Source organism: Oreochromis niloticus, linkage group LG7 (genome assembly GCF_001858045.2).
Source record: "Oreochromis niloticus isolate F11D_XX linkage group LG7, O_niloticus_UMD_NMBU, whole genome shotgun sequence".
Classification (NCBI taxonomy): domain Eukaryota; kingdom Metazoa; phylum Chordata; class Actinopteri; order Cichliformes; family Cichlidae; genus Oreochromis; species Oreochromis niloticus.
Genome location: NC_031972.2, coordinates 25848123 through 25867816, shown reverse-complemented (window position 1 = coordinate 25867816; position 19694 = coordinate 25848123). Strand labels below are relative to the sequence as shown.

The window sequence follows — 19694 nt, the reverse complement described above, 5'->3', positions numbered from 1 at the left end:
GAAATTAATGAATCTCTAAGATTATTCTTTTCATAGTGACAGAAGAGCACTGAGGTTTAAAGCACACTTGTTGGAGGCTGATTGGCTCGCTGTAGGCGGGCAAGAGGATGATTGGGCTAGAGTAATGATGTCGGTATTGACTTTGACAGTGTGGGAAAGTGGAAGTGATGTAAAGAACAGACTAGCAGCCGAACAGCCAGGAAAGCAGGCAGGCGAGTGATTACATGTTTTCACTACTGAACTTATGCATAAGCTTCACCATGTTTAAATTAGCAAAAGATGGGAAGAGGATTTTATCAAAGTAAACCCAGCTAGAATAGCACTGAGTATTTTATGCTAACCCTAAAACTGCATACTGTTTTGTGGCAAACACATCTCCTATGTGCATTTATAGGTAAAATAGTCCAGTTACAAATTGTTGTATTTATGCTATGAGTGACACTGATTGAGTTATTACAAGCTATTTTTGGTCATCAAAAGATTAAAATTAGCTTAATTACTAAATCTTGAGTGAGGAATTTGTGACTAGTTGCAAAGACAGCAGGAAGTATTGATTATAGATATGCTATTGACATAGGCTGACTTTAGGGCATCCACTAAGGAGCTGTGATGTTTTTTTATGGGTCTTCTTGACCAAGATCAAAGCAACAGAGTCCTGTGATCCTCATCTTTGTGGACTGGAGAACTGACAGTCAGGAGGGGGTTGAGAGGTCTACCAAATGAAGCTATTAATTTCTATTCTCAGCTCCATGCCATGAAAGCATTTGGACTGATAAAAAAGCTGCTTAATGGGTCAGTGGTGAATCTGGAAGAACAAAGATTGACTCCCTAAGAATGTAACAGTCTGAAGAGCCACACTGAAGTCTACTCTCTCTCGCTCTCTCTCTCTCTCTCTCTCTCTCTCCATGTGTCTCAGTCTCTGCTTTTCTAAAAGAATTTGGTGCATTCACACAATCCTTGCCTCTCTGACTTTGTCCTCAGTCATTATGTCTATTATGTCTGCTTCGCGTGGACCTTAAATGCGATGATATGGTACATACTGTGCTCTGAGTCCCTGTTCTCCCTTTCTCCCTCACTCTCTCTCCCTTTCTTTCCTTCCTATTGTTCACCTGCAACATGTGCTTCTGTAGATTAGAGTTGGCATTTGCCTCCTGACCACCCCAGGTGAATACTGTAAGCACGAGTGCGTGTCCCAGGCCGTGGCCGACCTATGGTTTACTGAATGCAGACTTGCGCACATAGCCACCAAGGAACTCTGAGCTAGCTTGGTTTGACACGGTACCTCTTCATATTTTTGGAAATCTAAATCTCCAAGCCCCGGGTTCTGTCTTGCTTCACAGAGTCAGACAAGGGGTTTGGGAGGATTTTTCTTTTTATGTTTTAGCTGAACATGGAGGGAAGGTGCTTTAATAGCCTGCAGCCTCTTTAGGTGTCTTTCCGCACTAAGATTTTGATTGGCGGCTCAGGGACTCAGGCAGTATTACCATAGTTATCTCACTATACCACACACCTACAACACTCAGAGCTTCCTGAGCTGTCTGTCATGCCTCTCAATTTGCACCACAAGTTGAACAAAAAAAAAAGAAAAGGGTCAATTAAGGGCGCAGACCCGTAGCAGAAAGGTCACATTGGTGACCGTCGCTGTGGATCTCTCCAAAGCAATTTACCAAAAAGTCTTTCATGCCACCTTTTCTGTCACTGAATGCTAATGCTAATTGAACATGTGTGACCAATCAAAACAGACTGTTGGCCATGGAGGAAGAAGCAGATTATCCATTTACACATGATCAGTGTCTGCAGCTGGAGACCTAGAACTACTTCTTTATAGCAATCTGCAAGCTGTGACATTACACATGGCCTGCTGTGATTCTCTATGATAAACATAGAGCTGCAACTAATGTAATTTTTTATTATTTCTGTGTATTGAACCCATATGTTTTGATTAATTGATTATCTTGTCATAAAATCATATGCAAAGCAGCAGTAAATCCTTACACTGGATAAGCATGAACCACAAATGTGGTTCAAAATAATAATAGACCACTCCAATTTGTTTTGGTCTAATTAACTAATAGTTTGAGCTCTATAAAGCGAGTTCTTACATATAGAAAAACGTGGTTTGTATATTATTTTACAGATTGAGATGCAACGTGTCCATCATTGTTATACCTGTCATAAATAATGGCTATAACCAAGCACCAAATACAGGAACTATAGTCATAATAGTAGCAATTTTACAGAGCATTACTTGTGTTGTTTATAGTGACCTTTGACCTTTGGAGTGCATTTCTAAAGAGGTTTGCTTTTTCTTCTTTATGTTTCACTAAGCGAGACTTTTAACAGTGCACTTACTTTCATTTTTTGTGTAATCTCTTTTCTATCTCTTTCAGACTCTCACGGCATGGATCTGTTTGCAGTCGCAGTCCATGAGTTTGGTCATGCCATCGGTCTGGTCCACACCTCTGCAATGGAGTCCATCATGAGACCATACTACCAGGGTCCTGTTGGAGACCCTCTAAAATATGATCTACCCTATGAAGACAAAGTCAGAGTTTGGCAGCTTTACGGTATGTAGAAGGCGTGTGTGTGTGTGTGTGTGTGTGTGTGTGTGTGTGTGTGTGTGTGTGTGTGTGTCAGGGAGATAAATCAAAGTAAATTACTTTGATTCCTAACAAATTTCCATTTATTGAATCTGCCTCAGGTGTTATTTAAAAGCACAAATTCATAAACATTTGTATTCTTTGTTTCATAGTAGTAGTAATGGGGAGTGTGATGTTAAGGTATAAAAGCAAACTGGCTGTGTAACTATGAAAAGGATCATAACAACATGGAAATACAGCACTGTCAAAAAGTCTTGAGCTACCACTCATTTCTTTACACTTTGCTTTTAAGGTTATCTTGAGCTGTAGTTTTCCAGGGTTCTGAAGGTCTTTCAATTTTTCTTTTTCACACATTTTGGTTTCATTTTGTTTCTTTATCAATCCAACATTCACCGATGAATCATTCAAGCATAAAAAAAAGATGTCTAACCCAAGAAATGAAACGGTGTTGTGTGTGCACATGTAACCGGTGTGTTCCTGCATTGTGTCTGACAATGAAAGGTAAAAAGAACGACCTCCAAGTAAATAACTTGGCCTCTCCAGCTCCTATAACCAAATATAAACATTTGGGACGAGAGTTAGCTCAACCCACTACACCTTCCAGGCTAGCGAGGCTTATCTGTTCATGCTAGCATTAGCAGTGCGGCACACACGTACCACATATTCACAGCAGCTAGTAAAGACAGGCGTAATGATGCCAATAATGAACTATGATTAGACAAATCAGGGTGGATTAAGATATAATTAGTGTTGGACAATAAATGATACCGAATTGTACCGAATTGTAGAAAAGGGGAGAGGCCAAAGGGGTACCCCAAATTTACAGGGTTGCACCAAAGAAGAAGAAAAGGATGCGGAGGGGCTCTAACTGATAATGAAGATAACTACAGGCTTGGAGATCCTAAAAGAACAGTTTGAGGTTTAGTACACATTTTGTGTAATTATAACAATATGTAATTTGTGACCCGGTTACACACAAGAGACAGCGGTTTGACAGGCATAAAATAGTATTTTTGCACCAACAAGGTGATTAGAATTAGCTGAGAACTTGACATGTGTCAGCACAGTGTGTAGTGTGTTAACAACGCATTGCACATATAAAAAAGTAGAAGTAGCAGGCCTAAAAAACTATCTATAGCAAATGAATTGCACTGTCATGTCCTGAAAATAAGGAAAAAGCAAGCAAAGACCTGACACAGGACCTGCATCTGAACCTGTTGCTGGTGCATATTTGCACGTGTCAGTAGGTCACTGCACCTATTTCCCATTTCCTGGCAAAACATAAAGAAATGAGGGGTGGCTCAAGACCTTTGCACAGTACTGTAACACTGTATGACGTAAATCAGAACTGCTTCATTTAGTTTTCCTTTTACAGTCAGCTGTTTTGTGTATTTCCATAATTATATTGAACAATTTTATGCTCCTGGCTAAGCCTCTTTACTGGAAATATAGTTTTGTTTTTTCCCATCATTAATATGAAATATGTGCTGCAGTAAATACTCACAAAATTATCTGCTTACCTGATGAATCATCATTAGTAACAAGCAGTGTCAAACATGATCAATGCTGTGAAGTCTCCGACCCGCATATACATTCATAGAATCCTTCTCTGCTGGCCATGAGTCATGATCCTTGGCTGTAATTATGTTTGTCTCGCAGTGCACTAGTGGCTGTGACAGCTCAGGAGACTGAAGATACAGCAGCCTCATCTCATGCAGGCGGCACCAATTTATGAGCTCTGCAGAGCAAGGTTATTGATTTAATGAAAACATGGATGGAGTTAATTGGACCTCATTATGCCATGTGACTTCATCAAACCTTTCCCTGATCCAGGAAGTGACAGTGAGAGAAGAAAGAAAGAAAAACACAATCAAGTGCAGGGATAAATAATGGCGGCGTGTGATTTGAATTGCTGAATCCTGCTGAAGGGGAATATTGTGACACGTGGAAATGATCAAACCACCTCATTTTGAGATGATTTTGGATCCAAAAAAATGTTGGTGATCACAACCCCGTGGTTATTCCTAACCAACCAGTGACCAGTCCTACAAATATCTTTCTGTCCTGTGGCAATGGGACTGAAAGTGTGTCATATGAAATGTAAGACACAAACAGAGAACAAAAGAAACTAAATAAATTATCAAAAATAGTAGAGGGGATTTATTGTTATTATATATGTTTGTCTTCTTTTCTCAGGTGTTAGAGACTCAGTGTCCCACACAAATCAACCAGGCAGTTCGTCTCAGACAGCCGAGCCTCCTGTCCTGCTAGATCTTCCTGAAAACAGGTCCACGGTCATGTAAGTAGAAGTATAAAAGGTATCTGTTATCTTTTAAATGCAACAGAAATAGATCTGGTACTTTAATAATAATGTAGTCCATAAAAATCACTTGATTAATTCCTTAGTAGATGTTTTAAGGTCTCTTTTACCTAAATTAGCTGCATTGTTTGGAAGGAGGAAAGCCAATTTCAGTATTCATTTCATCTTAATTTCATAAATTCAGTTAAGCAGGCATGATGGCCTGAGGGTCTGTGTCAATAAAACTCAAAGCACAGTTCATCTCAGGACACAACTTAATCAAATGCTTTTTGATTAGTGAAAAAGTGAAAACAAGCCTCTGCCGAAGCAGATAAACCATCTTCTCAATGTGCATTCTATCTGTTTACATAGCTGTGAAAAATGGTGATATTAAAGTTATGACAATAAATGAATTTACATCCACGGGCCTCATGCAGGTGGTATTCATTCGATTTATTTCACTGGATTGAATCACATTACAAAGAGATTTCAGTTTTTTGGATGGTTCCTTGTACATAATTGCATTGTGATTGTTTTATAATTGTATCAGGTTTTTGTTACTTCCACTGAGACGCAGTGTAATGAATCTATGCAGGCTTACATTCATTGTGGAAAAAAAAAAATTTCTTGCGGGGAGGGGGAGACTTGATAGAAGTTGTAAGGTACCAAAAAGCAAATTAGCCAAGAGTCAGAGAGTGAGCATGGGAACTTGTCCATCTAATTAAGCAGTTCCCAGAAGAAAGTTGGGCAGCTATCAACCTGTAGTTTCTTCAGGTTATCAAACTTAATTAGACTGCATTTTGTCCATTTATGCATTTTGAGAGTATGTACACTTTCTCGCACACATCACACACACAACCCGAACCTGGGGTAGCCCCCAAAAACAAAGCAAACCTGAAAAAACTTCAGTCTGAAGGTCTACAGAGTCTACACACAGCGAGGTAACGCGAAAACACCACGGATGAATATTTAGCAGCGTTTGCTCGACAGTTTCAGACGTCCACTAGCTTCATTAATTGTTTCCTGCTGCCTTGGTCAGGTCATGATGTGTGAAAAAGCTAGATTAGGCCTGACAAGGGCACCGATACTGACCACTACACTGTGGTGTAGCGCTAATAGAGTTCTGAATAGAGACCTTTGTTGGTAATATAAGGCCTGGCGGGCTCTCACTCTCAGCCCTGTGGTGCTAATGGCTTCATCATTGGCAGGCAGGCCACGTCAGTGATTTAAATCACTTAAAAACCTTGGGGATAAACACACCCAGGGATTTCACCATGTCAGCCTGATAGCTACCTCACTTCTTTTAGCATGGTTTCACTGATTCACGCACAGGCACCTGAGTGGATATCAGGAACAGCTTGAGCAAAATTTCTCAGAAAGGGTCGACGCATGTCAGTAAAAAGCTAAGCAATATAATCGGTCAAATAATTTTTTTCACTTTTTACAACTGAGTAAATTTTTGCAAATGAGAGGTGAGTCATTAGAACCAAGATACAACATTTTCTGTGGTGGCTAGAGGTCTAAAGCTTTATAAATGTCCAGTTCAGAATCCAGCAGATCCTTGTTATCGCTCATTTTACGCTGTTTTTCCCTTCTTACTTTTCCCATCTCTCTCAGGCTGGCACGAGATACCCCAGACAGATGCACCAGTCACTTTGATGCAGTGGCCCAGATACGAGGAGAGGCCTTCTTTTTCAAAGGTACAACAGCACAAAGAGCGAAAGAGATATGCAAAGCTGCAGAGCTATGAGGGGAGGGAAAATAACCCAAAACAAAAACAAAAAGAAAAGAAACAAGAAATTAGCCAAATGAGCAGCAGTGGAGAAAGAGTCAAATGAAAGAAGTGAGAAAGGGAAAGAGAATGAGAGCGAGGTGGTAGTTGTAGATACCCGACTGAGCCAGTTGAGCCCTGCTGAGAGACTTCAGTATAAAACTTACATCACCCTTTCATGCTTGCCCTCTGGAGGAATGACCCCTAGCCTCCCACTGACAACGGAAACAAGAAACAGACTTGCATACCTTCTGCAGTAGCAGTGTTAGTAAAGTCTACTGAATTTTAACGATGTTTCTATAGAACTTTTTAATATCATTTGTTTTTTGTTGTCACACTTTAACATCAAGGACATGGAAAGTTTATAGATCATTAATAGAATATTTAGATTTATCTGTAGCTCTTAGCAGCCTTTAATAATTATATTATGTCTTCCTGCCACAAATATCAAACCTTTCAAACTAGGGCTGCTCCTTGTCACTTGTAGGTCATTGCTTGTTGTGTTTCTTGTACACTTTTCCATGATTAAGTCTGGAAGGACATTTAGAGCAACACCGGTAATAGTGTTGTTCCTCTTATTTCGAACCTGTTCTTCATAGGGAAGTACTTCTGGCGACTAACAAGAGAGAAGCACCTGGTGTCTCTGCGTCCTGCTCAGATCCATCGCTTCTGGCGGGGCCTCCCAACCAATCTGGATAGTGTGGACGCAGTGTACGAGAGGCCTGGGGACCACAAAATTGTGTTTTTTAAAGGTACAGTATCAAAAACATTGGAAGAGAGCAGGTGGGATTTTTAACGAAATTGTGAGTAGGAGAGGAGTTAGGCAATGACATTTAAAGTATTGAAAAGAAGTGCATAAACAAGCTACAACTTTTGAGCTACCACTGTGGTCAAGACAAAAAAAACAACAAAAAAAACATATGTGTGCGTCTTTTTTAATTTAATTATTTCCTTTCATTATTTTCTTTTCGAATGTATCCTCTCAGATGTCTTTTCTTTATAAAACATCATAATGGTAAGTAGGTTTTAACTCGTTATTTTTAACTTTCTTTAGGTTTAAAATACTGGGTATTTAAAGACAATATTGTGGAGGAAGGTTACCCTCGTCCCATCAGTGACTTTGGCCTACCGTTGGAGGGTGTGGACGCTGCCTTTGTTTGGCTACACAACGACAAAACCTACTTCTTTAAGGACAACCGCTACTGGCGCTATGATGACCACCTGAGACGAATGGACTTGGGCTACCCTAAGGACAGCAACCTCTGGAAAGGGCTGCCATCACAACTTGATGATGCCATGAGGTGGTCTGATGGTAAGTAATCTTTTTTTTTTTTTTTACAGTTTTGCCCGCCCATCTTATGGTGCATAAGATGATGAAAAAGAGAGGCAAAGTTGACACTGGCACAGTTGTGTCCTTGGGCAAGATACTGAACCCCAGACATTCCCTGATGCATGTGTGAGTGCATGTGAGTGCATGTGAGTGCATGTCCTTGATAGATAACGGATTGCATGTACAGAATAATGATGTGACTTTGATTAGAATTGCATAGCACAGTATGGATACCAGTTGGTTAACCACTTACTTTACTGTGAAATTTGACATGGACATCTTGTCCTTATCCAAGATTTTCAACTAAAACAAAATCAAGTGAGCACTTTGTTTTAGACACTGAAGTGTCGGTGTGCTCTAAGATAGAGCTAGAGATAGAAGACGCAGAACCTAAAATTTCTTTCTGCAGTGCTTTACAATGAGTGATGATAATTTGAAATTTAAGAAAAACATTAAAGAGTTTATTTCCTTTAAGGAACTTACAAATAACCATATGTTTAATAATAAATCTGCATAGCAAATTTTTTACATCATCCTCAAAAAAAAATGATCAAAACTACACCTTAATCAATCACCCAGAGTCAGAATGTCCTCAGAGTAAAGCCAGTGACATATTTTTGACCGCTTCTGTCTTGATTAAAAATTGATTATAAAGACACTCTGATTGATTAGATTCAACATATAAATGATGAATTGCCTGTCAGTTTCTTCCAGTGAAAAATGATTACATTTCTCTGAGAAAAATAGAGTTGTAACACTCCACCAGAGCATCAAACCAGTAGTCTCCTGTGCTATTTTCTAAGCCTAAGGCAAGACTATGCAACACCGTTCTCAGGGGAAGTCCTTACACCGGAATAAAGTTTGAGAAGAATATGAGACAGCAGAACAATTAGGCAAGTTAGGAATGCAGCTTCAAGTCTTGGATGGAATTTTAGGCCTTGCTATTGGCATAAGGATGGCAGTGTCATTCACTGAGCCAGTCAGTCCACCACTTTATTTCAGAAGTATGTCTTGAAATTTCACTGAATGATTCGTCGTGGGATTCAATAAGACTATGTAGCAAAAAAAAGTCTCATGAGCCTCAGTAAATCCTGACCCTGTCAGATGGCAGGGTCAGGATGTCTTGTCACACTTAGGGACACTTAGTATCAACTGAGCATATACCCTTCAAATGCAGTGTAGGCATTTTTTTTATAGCCGATTCCAGCAGAATAACATGCCATGTCATAAAGCTTAAATTATGTCAGACTGGTTTCTTGAATTTGACATTGAGTTCACTTTACTCAAATGGCCTCCATAGCCACCAAATCTAAATTTAAGAGAACGCCTTTGGGACGTGGTGGAATGGGAATTTTGCATCATGACGCTGAAAAAAATCTGGAGCAGCTGTGTGATGCTATCATGTCAGTATGGACCAAAATCTCTGAGGAATGTTTCTAGCCCCGTGTTGAATTTGTACCACAAAGAGGCAAAAACCAGATTGTTTAATTTTAAAAAATGCTGTCGAGATATTATAGATTGCTATAAAATTAAATGTACAGCTTTGGAGTTCACAGAGAGCGTATCCTTGTGATTTTGGTGCTGTCTTGCCTTCTTCTTTTGCATTATAAATGTTAACATTTATCATTTCAAGTCAAATGTGGACAAATTGCTGTGACTATTTCTATTTACCCTTCCCAAATAATGTTTCCAAGCTCTTATCCTCATCAGCTGCAAATTGCTCATTATCTTTATATTTTACATGAATAACTACCTGCAAATGTGAATTACCAACTCTATTCAATTTCAGTTACATGTTATTTAGATGGTTCCAAATCACAACAGAACACTTAGTATTGTTTGGCAATGACCCTACAATAATAAAGAGAATACGCCAAGCGCTTGGTGACAGTGGGAAGAAAAAAATTCCCTTTTAACAGGAAAGAACCTCGAGCAGAACCAGAGTCAGGGAGGGGCAGCCATCTGACACAACCCATCTTGGGGGGAGGGGGACAATACAAATGACACCAGCCAACAGTGTCGTTGAATTTAAGTGTCGTTTGGCAGAATATGGTTATTGTACCGAAACTTTTTGTTTTCCTTATTCTTCTGTCTTAAAATGTATAATTTCATTCTTACATGAATAATGTGAGACTGTCCTCTGGAGTACTCACAGCCGGTCATGATGTAACATCGAGGCTGTTTTTTGTCCAGCTAACTCCTGTAACCTGCGGTGCAATTTGTGATCTATTATTTCTGTCATGGATCTTTCAGAATAAGTGAAGCATGTTCCATGGATTTAAAAATGTAAGCATGTTCTGGGGATTCAGTGTTCAGATTCTGAGACAAATCAAAAGCCTAATATGTGTCCTTTAAGTTTTCATTATTCACACAGTGCATTTTGTTCCACCATTTGCTCCTATTTCATTTTAGTTTATTTTTATTTGGCAGTCCTTGGATGCATCCATGATTGTTTCGGTGTGGCTGTAGAATACAGATTAGAAGAACATTTGCATTTGTTTATTAATTTGTTTAATTTTTTCATGTGTCAATTGAGGGTTGTTTTTTTTTTTTTTTAACCTTTATCTGTTATTGACGTTGCACACATGGTCTTTTCTGCCAACACTGCTTCATATTCGCAGTGTCAAACCTTGGAGCTTGCCCAGTGTAATCACTTTGTATAGCTCCACTGTACCAGCTGAGTCAAGGTCACAACACATCACTCCTGTATCTTGGTTAAGAGTTGTAAAATCTCCTGAACACCATGTGTTCAAACAAAAGCAGCAGTTCTTTTCTGTCAGTGTATTAGGCTCTGGATGGTGCTTGAGAGTGTTTTTGGATTTTGAAAATCCATCAAAAAAGCAGACACTTATTTTTAAAATTTGAGAATGCTCAGTGGAAGCCAGGATGTCTCTAACCAACCCTGCAGCGCATGTAAATACAACAAAGCTCTTTTCCCTGTCAGTGGTCTGTGTTCTGTCTTCTAAGCTTGTAGACTCGGAGGTCTCCGAGCTCTTTGATGAGTTTACCCACATGTTTGTGTATGTGTGTGTCTGTGTGCACATAAGGGTACTTGTTCTTCCTCTGCAGAATTTTCAACAAGAAACAAATCTTCTGCTTCCTGTTACACCACCCCATGCAAGTGCAGTTTACATGAAAGAACACTTGTGAATGACAGGTGTTCACAGGTGTAAACAGGTTAGTCTAGATAGAGTTTACGAGGTGGTTATGGACCTCAAACAGACCATACCCTTCAATGCTGTCTCCTTGTGAAGCATCTACAGGTTGCCACCCACCCTACTTGGCAGATTTGGCTCTCTCTGATCTCCTTTTACTAAAATTGAAACTCAAGTTGAAAGGTTGACACAGGGGAGAAGATCCAACTGTCTTTGCAAAAATTTCCAAATTTAAATCCATTTTGGTTTTTGCTTTTATAGTCGCAGTATTGTGCCTTGATCAATTTTCATAATTCTTAAATGGTGCTAAAGCACTTGCTTGGATGAAGATTGTTTTGGGTTTTTTTTGTTGTTGTCGTTGTTGTTTTAATCATTTTGAGATAAAAGCAGTCAAGTTGGAAACCCGTATGCCTAAACGCACATAGACAAACCATGGGGCCTGGGAATTGAAGCCACATCAAAGCCTGTTCTCTGTTTGTTTCACCATCTCAGTGTGAATAGACAGAGAATAGAGATCGAAACAGACAAAGGGAAAGAGAGGACACGTGGTGACATCTTGGCATAAAAATTATTTAGAAATACTCGAAGAATGTGTAAGTAATAGAGTATATAAGACTTCAGGACAAAGATATTAAAGTTGTTAGAAATATAGATTCATTCACATGATACGAATTTTAGAAAAACAGGAAATGACAGTAAAACCATAGAAAATGGTTGAAAAATGGAGGGAAAGAGGACATAAAGTCTATAAATGCTTCTGTAATTCTAAAAACAATCATAGCTGCTGACATCAGTACAGCACTCAGGAATAGTCTTGCCTTTTATGGATTTGATCTTAGACTCAAGTTCTCAGAAACCAGCTAACACTATATCTGCAGTACTGTCAAATTAGTAGAGTCAAAATATCAACTTGTGTTAAGGCCTTAGTCGCACAAGCCTAGAGACCATTGGATAAGTAAAATTGTCTTTTCCCCAGCTGTTGTTGAACAGCTCATCAAAAGCCTCCGTGTTGTTTGGTCACTATCGAATGATCTGTTTCTGCTTTGTTGCGCACTTTTCAACTTTCAGGCTTCACAGACAGTCGGCAAGTGTTTAGGGACAAGTCGGTGTGTTGCATGCTGTCTGTGAGCTTTTTGATGGAACCCCATCTACCTCTTCACAAGCAGTTTCACCAAGTAGCTGGCAGCAACCTCCAGTAACCATTTGCCAATCAAGGGGATACGATTATGTCTTTGGCAGGGCAGTCTTTATTTTTTCAGCCTCACCAAAACTATCATGGTACATAAATGCTGATAAGTGTGCATTAATAGACAGCTAAGAGTAGCCGTGACTAAATGCAGCATTTATTCAAAAGCAGTCATTCGGGTAAATATGAGACCAATGAGACCAATTATATTTGTGTTCAGTTTTTCCAGTTCATTGCATAATGTCAGAAATGCATTATTTATGTATTTTTTGTTGTATTTGTTAATGAAAAGGCCAAAACTAATGAAACAATAGTAGCTAAAGGTATTAACCGTGAAGACATTTTGACATGCTTCATTCCTTTGGTCCATAGAGCTGTTTTAATTGTTTTTAATTGAAAGAGCCACACCATTAGGTGCGCTATCATTATCATGAACTTTGGCAGGGCAGTCCATCTTTAATCAACCTCACCGACACTATGAAGGTACACAAGTGCTGATTAGTGTGTTTTAATACACAGCAAAAAATGGTTGTGAATACATATTACTATTTATTCCTGTTTCAGAAAAGATTTGCTGAGCAGCACAAAGGAAGTTAAAGTATTTTTAATTGATTAATAAAAGAAATTACATGCCTAGTGAGCATTAATGGCCTTGGGGGCGAGAGACTCACTGGGAAGCCTGAGGAATGTGTTGTTGGTTTTCATCTTTTTACACGATTTAATTACAAAAGTACAACAGCGTCATCCTTTGATTCACATATTTCAGCAGTGAAGTAAAGAGAAGATGTCCTTCAAGATAAGTTACTGGCATAACATATCATATAAATCACCTATTTAGTTTACACCCTTTATATAGATGAAAATTACTACGAGTCTGCATAGAGTCACAAACTTATATAATCTATAACGGTGGATGAAACTAAAAAAAAAGAAGGGTTCACTGTCTTCATGAACTTTATTTGTTCTGCACAGCTCATGACTCATCTTCAGTCAAAGAAGCTGTATTATTAGCCAGAACTCAGTGACATGAAGTGTATTCTCCAGATTCTGACAGCTGTAGGACGCTTGATCTCTGAGGGAAAGAAAGAACAAGTTGAAAAAGACAAAGTGACATTAAGCCCTACTGTACAAGTTTGATCTTCCAATAATTGTGACAGAGGAGAAAGTAGAATGTGTACTGTATTCTCTTTGTGAAGATCAAAATGATACTTAAAGTTAGAAAGTGAGGACTTGTTTGAAAGGTGAAGACCCTGTGGCCTACGCTTTTTGCAAACAGAGAGCTGCTTTAGGATTGTAATTTGGCTGTGCAGGTAGGGTAAAGATTGGGAGTACTCAGAAGAATTAAACTCCATAGGTGTGTTTCCATGCACGATAGAGCATCTTGGGCTCTTTATTCCACTATGCTGCAGCTAAGTGTGAATACATCCTCATGATTATGCACAGGAAAAGGATTACTAGGTGCTGTGAGCCTTCACCCACTTAGAGGAAAACTGCTAGACCAGCACAGCTGCCACATCAACTTGCGTTGCACTTTTTAGGCATTTTAATTGTTCTTATTACCCAACACAAACACAAACTACAAAGCAAAAGCATTTATTTCAGGAGCAGCACTATTTTAAGAATAAGGATTTCTTGTAAAAGCTGTGGGTCTTGCCACATTTTACCATCTAGGTTGCGTATGACCTGAGAAAATGTAGAAAATGGAGGCAAAGCGACCTGGGAGTAGACACTCATTCTTTTATTTAACTTCAGAAATTGTGTTTGACATGAAAGCTGTTTGGCATGCATTGTTAAAGACAATGCATGGATATGAACATACAGTAAGTGACAGCAATGCAGGCAGTACATTACTTCAGATATACACTCACTGGCTACTTTTTTAGGTACACCTATTCAACTGCTTATTAACACAAATATCTAATGAACAAATCACATGGCAACAACACAGTACATGTTCAAGACGAGCTGCTGAAGTTCAAAATGAGTATAAGCATAAAAACAGGAGCAACAGTAATACAACCAAGTTATGCAGAAAGTGCTTCGAACCTTGAAGCAGGTGGACTACAGCAGCACGAGACCACACTCGTGTCAAGTAAGACAGGCTCACCAAAATTGGACATTAGAAAATTGGAAAAACCTCGACTGGTGAATTTCTGCGATATTCAGATGATTGGCTCAGGATTTGTTATAGACAAGATGAAAATATGGATAAATTCCTGCCTTTTTTAGGCTGCTGCTGGTGATGTAATCCTGTGAGGGATATGGTCTTGGCACACTTTAGGCCCCTTAGGACCAACTGAGCATCGTTTGAATGGCACAGCCTACCTTAGTATTGTTGCTGACCATGCCCATCCCTTTGTGAGCACAGCGTACCTGTTTCCTTAGGTGATAAGACACCATGTCACAAAGCTCAAATCATCTCAAATTGGTTTCTCAATTATGACAATGAGTTCTCTGAAGTAAAATGGCCTCCACAGCTATCAGATCTCAATCCAATAGAGCACCTTTGGGATGTGAAGGAACGAGAGATTACATTATGAATATGCAGCTGAAAAATCTGCAGCAACTGTGTGATGCTATCATGTCAATATGGACCCAAATCTCTGAAGAATGTTTCTGGCACTTTCTCTTTATGCCACAAACAATTAAAGCAGTTCTGAAGGCAATATTAAGCATTTTCTATTATGGCTACATGCCTTAATAAATCCTTATCTTTTGTTGTCTTTCTTCTCATTTCCCCACTTCCTCCAACACTTCCTCACACACTGTGATAGAATAATATGTGGTTTAGGTATATATACATCTGAATAGGCATTCACAGACAAACACTATTCACTCCGGAGTTATAAAGCTATAGCTCTTGGAGCTCTCCTGTACTTGGCGAGCTCCAAGGCCATTAACAATGGCAAAACATTTTTCACTTTGCTCAAACTCCTTCACTTGTTTATCTCTTGCCACTTACTTATTAATGAGCCACACCATTATCACATGTTTACTTCCCTCTGCTTGTTTGTCATAGTCACTGGTTAATGAAAAAAATTCATAGGAATCAGGTGAACAGCCTTGGAGGAGGTGGGCGCCTTCACGTTAACGAATTCAGTCTGTGGGAGATCGGGAAGCTTATTATGAGTTTGTAAACTACATTCAAAACTTTAAGCACATATTAATGCATTCATTTGGAGGTATTAAGTTTTTCATTTAATTCTGTAATTCAGGTTTTTTTGTCTCAAATGAACACATTTTCAATGAGTGCATTCAGTATACTCTTATAGCCGCATCAGAAATCGAACAAGAAAAGAGAACGCGCCATGAAAATATTGCCCACAAACTTTGTATGTTATTATTATTCATAATACCATATCTGATAAACACTGAAAATATTTTTCATAATGGCACTCAGCAAAGTGGCATTTACATCAGAAGCGCAGTGCCAATGCCCATTTGGTATTCTGGTGACTCTAATTAACTTAAGTGCCTTGTAGTGAATAGACAGGCACAGTGGTGGGTATATCAGTAGCAATCAACTGACAGTTCAATTATTATGTCAAGAGCACCCATAAGGCATTGCTATGGTCTGAGCAGCAAAGGCAAATAGACTCTACAAAATCCACTTTATACTACATATCCAGTGCATGTCAGTTTTACTTAATTATTTCTTCAGAAGGATCACATATTAATATCTAATATGAAAGTACAGCATGTGCAAACGTATATTTTGCATGCAAGGAACCAGGCTTTCTTGTAATTTTTTTAAAGTGATCTTGAGCAGGAGTTCTCCAGGATTTCTGAAGCTCTTTCAGAGTTTTTACTGCAGATGAACAGTAAGCGAAAGTCTCCAAGAAACAGTAAATCCAGCAAAGACCTGACCGAGGACCTGAGTGATTCATCTGACCCCTCTGTTGATCCATTTACTGTTTGCTAAAGCCTCATCAAAAATAGAAGATTGGAAGGTTGGCTGTAAAGAAGCCATTCTTAATGAAGCCAGCCGGGAAGAAAAAACTGAGGTGTGACAAATTATACAAAAAGTGCGCTGGAAATCAGTGGCAACAGGTCGTTTGGAATGATGAATCCAAATTTGTAATTACTGGTTCAAATCTTAATGATTATCTACAGAGGAGGACAGAAAAGTACAACAGTGATGATCAAATGTGTTGGAATTATGAATCCAGAAAAGTACCATCAGATTTTGATCCATCATGCAATACTATCTAGAGAGAATCTGATTGGCACATTGACAGCTTCATTTTTCAGCATGAAAATGATCCCAAGCAAACTGGTAGAACAGTAAAAGCATACCTGGATAGAAAAAGACACATTGGAACACTATCAGTCATGGATTGGCCTCCCAACACCCCCAGATCTTTTATTGTAGCAATATAGGATCATCTTGAAAGAAAGAAAAGGCAGTGAACATCCAGAGAAGAGCTTTGAATGAAGCTGTCTAAGATATTTCAGGGTGGGTTGAAGAGTAAAAGTGGTCATGCCAAATATAAATTTTCAATATTTGCCTTTCATTAGAATTATACAAACTCTGTTTTTGCCTTATATACTTTCCATGTATATTTTCATGAGTCCCATTTTTACTGGTTTGATTCATGACTCTTAAATTAAATTTGAAATGAAAGTATATTTAAAAAATTACCTGTTTCACCAGTTATTTCAGTGCTGACAAAGGTAATCGGAGCGATGGCTGGAGTATGACCACCAGAGTTTCCAGGAGACAACTTGCATAAATAAGCATGCCGTCTTTCATATCACATGGATATTTTTGTTAAAATCAAGCAAATTTGCATTTCCTTTCACAGTTTTCTGCTGTGGTCATTTAGTTCGTATATAAATGTCATTTTTTGTGAGACAGGTTTATGGTTTTTCTGTTACGGTCCATGCAAGTTTGTAAACTGCCGTGGAGTTTCCTCTCCAAGGCACAGTGGTGGAAAACGCAGCTGTTATATTAAATTAAATGATATAATTTTCCGTGATGGATGTAGACACCTGGTTCACACACATTCTGGTTTATCAAACAGATGTACTGTGGGGCAAGGTAATAAGTGAAAAATACTAAACATAAATACTTAGCACGCTGGGTACAAATTATAGCCCTTGGTGTTTAATGTGTTCTCTGCTTATTGAGCTTTGAGCGAAGAGCAAAGACAATTCTGAACTGCCATTAGTATAAAGTCTAGTATTGTATTCTTTTATGTGTAGTTCATGCACACACACACACACACTAATCCCCACCTTCTAATCTGTGTCTCCGAAGGCTCGTCCTATTTCTTTAAGGGGAAGGAGTACTGGCGAGTGCCAGGCAGCGACATGGAGGTGGAGGCAGGATACCCCCGCCTCATCGCAACGGACTGGCTGCTGTGCACAGAGATGCAGTCGGACTCTCCGGACACACAGCCCAAAAGCACAGAGACGAGAGTCAACGTGCACCGCCACCCAGACCACGCAGAGAATGGATACGAGGTGTGCTCCTGCACCTCTGACACCGCCTCGCCTTTAGGCGTCCGCCCATCCCCATCCCCCATTTGGCTGCTGCCGCCTCTCTGGACGCTCTTACTGGCTCTCCGCTTTGAACTGCTATGATGCTAAAGCATGGGACAGAGGGCCAATGAACAAACCAACAACTGGAAAATATTCTTCTTATATAATTTAGTATCTTTTTGCTCTAAATTTGCTGTTATTTATTTACCATGACTTTCAAGGGGCACTGCCATCAAGCAGTCATTCTTATGGGCATCACCCAGCTTTCAGTGCTTTACAAGCTGTTTTCACACATGCACAAGAGAAGAAGTGAGGAGATTCATCCGGTGCATTGTCATAATTTTTCTTCATGCAGCAAACAGATACTTCAGGTACTCTGCTTTTGGAAAGGGAGCAGGACACATAAAGCCCACTAACTGTAATCCACTGGTCAGTTACATGTACTTTTCTCACATGCACCTAATCAGATATCGGACTTTGTTTTAGTGAGCTGGCTGGGTACAGACTGTTTATTGTCTGATCCATGTGAAATGCTTGTGCTCGGTTCAGGGCCGCAGTGCATGTGTGAAAACGGCTTCAGCGAATGATTAACGGCCAAATCTCTGCAAAGGAAAAATTTTAAGTGACTAGAAATGTTTTCCAAGTTTACAGCAGCAAATCATCACATGACAAACATACTAAGTTTATTTTGACTTGAAGGCAAGTGCAAAGGAATACACCCATTATAAAAAGGAGCACTGATCCAATATTAGCCCAAAATTTGTTTTAAATAACCTAAACCATGTTTTCTTTTTATATTCAAACTCCGATTATAACCAGCTATGTACATGGATTGATTTTGGTAACTTTATTGTCCCCAATGGGAAATTGATTTGCAGTCTGTCCATACTCAGAGAGACAAAAACAAACATCACACACACAGAGTTTTTAGTACCACAATACATTTTCTATGCCAAAAATAATGTTGGTGTTGCTCTGACCAACCCACAGAACTCACAGTGATTTTCTGGTGTTAAAAATTAGTTCCAGTTTGCAACAAGACCTGTAAATTATTCAGAATAACAGGAATGCTTTCTGAAAAGATACACTACTGTTGAATTTAGGGATGCAACGATACCAATTTTTTCAAACCGATCCGATACCGATACTTGGATCTGAGTACTTGCCGATACCGAGTACAAAAACCGATACTTCTACCACACACAAGTTAAACTTAACCGGTAGTAAAGAAACGACCCCAGACAACTCTTTAACACAAACGAAACGTTTACTGAACGTAAGGGCAGAGACAAATACTGTACAACACATCCCTTTTTTAAACTCAAATGATATTCCAATTCCTTAACCAAATGAAATACACTGTATAAATGAAATAATTCCCTTTCAAATTATATTAAACAACCCAACTTATGTTATCACCTTTTGGTAAGTGACTCACTAATATACACTCCAAAACACGTTATATAAATCCACTAAACATACAATATTCACACATGGGCCCCACACACACTCACATTCACACTTGTTGCAGGCCTGTTTGCTGCTCACGCTGGACGATGGAGAAAAATCCTCTTCTCCCCAGTAAGAGCACAAAAGTCTGACTTACAGTTCCGTTGCTCGGTAGGTCGCCATTCACCAGTCCCACACTAAATCCACTCCCTGCGGACCCGATGCTGTCTCTGCTACAGCGCGTTAGCCAGTCACTGTCCAGCTCTCCGACAGTCCATAGCAGCTGCCTCCGTGGCGCAGCCAAGCAGTCCGGGCTAGCCTTTAGCCTCAGCGGTCATGGCTGGAAACACAGTTTTCCACGGACGGTGGTGCGACCGTTGAAACAAAAAGTCACTTCACCCACACTCTGTTGCGAAGCTC

At 39.4% G+C, this 19694-nt stretch overlaps 1 protein-coding gene across 1 annotated transcript in view; it reads left to right on the top strand.

Moving 5' to 3' along the window:
- The window catches only part of LOC100710573 (matrix metalloproteinase-17), a 91487-nt gene extending 72445 nt beyond the window's left edge, over window positions 1-19042 (top strand). Inside the window, exons 5-10 of the mRNA XM_013270785.3 lie at window positions 2391-2567; window positions 4797-4899; window positions 6517-6599; window positions 7270-7422; window positions 7725-7982; window positions 17602-19042. Coding sequence (XP_013126239.2) covers window positions 2391-2567; window positions 4797-4899; window positions 6517-6599; window positions 7270-7422; window positions 7725-7982; window positions 17602-17927 — 1100 coding nt within the window. The 3' untranslated portion in view covers window positions 17928-19042. The remainder of the gene's footprint in view (window positions 1-2390; window positions 2568-4796; window positions 4900-6516; window positions 6600-7269; window positions 7423-7724; window positions 7983-17601) is intronic.
- Window positions 19043-19694: the final 652 nt, after the last annotated feature.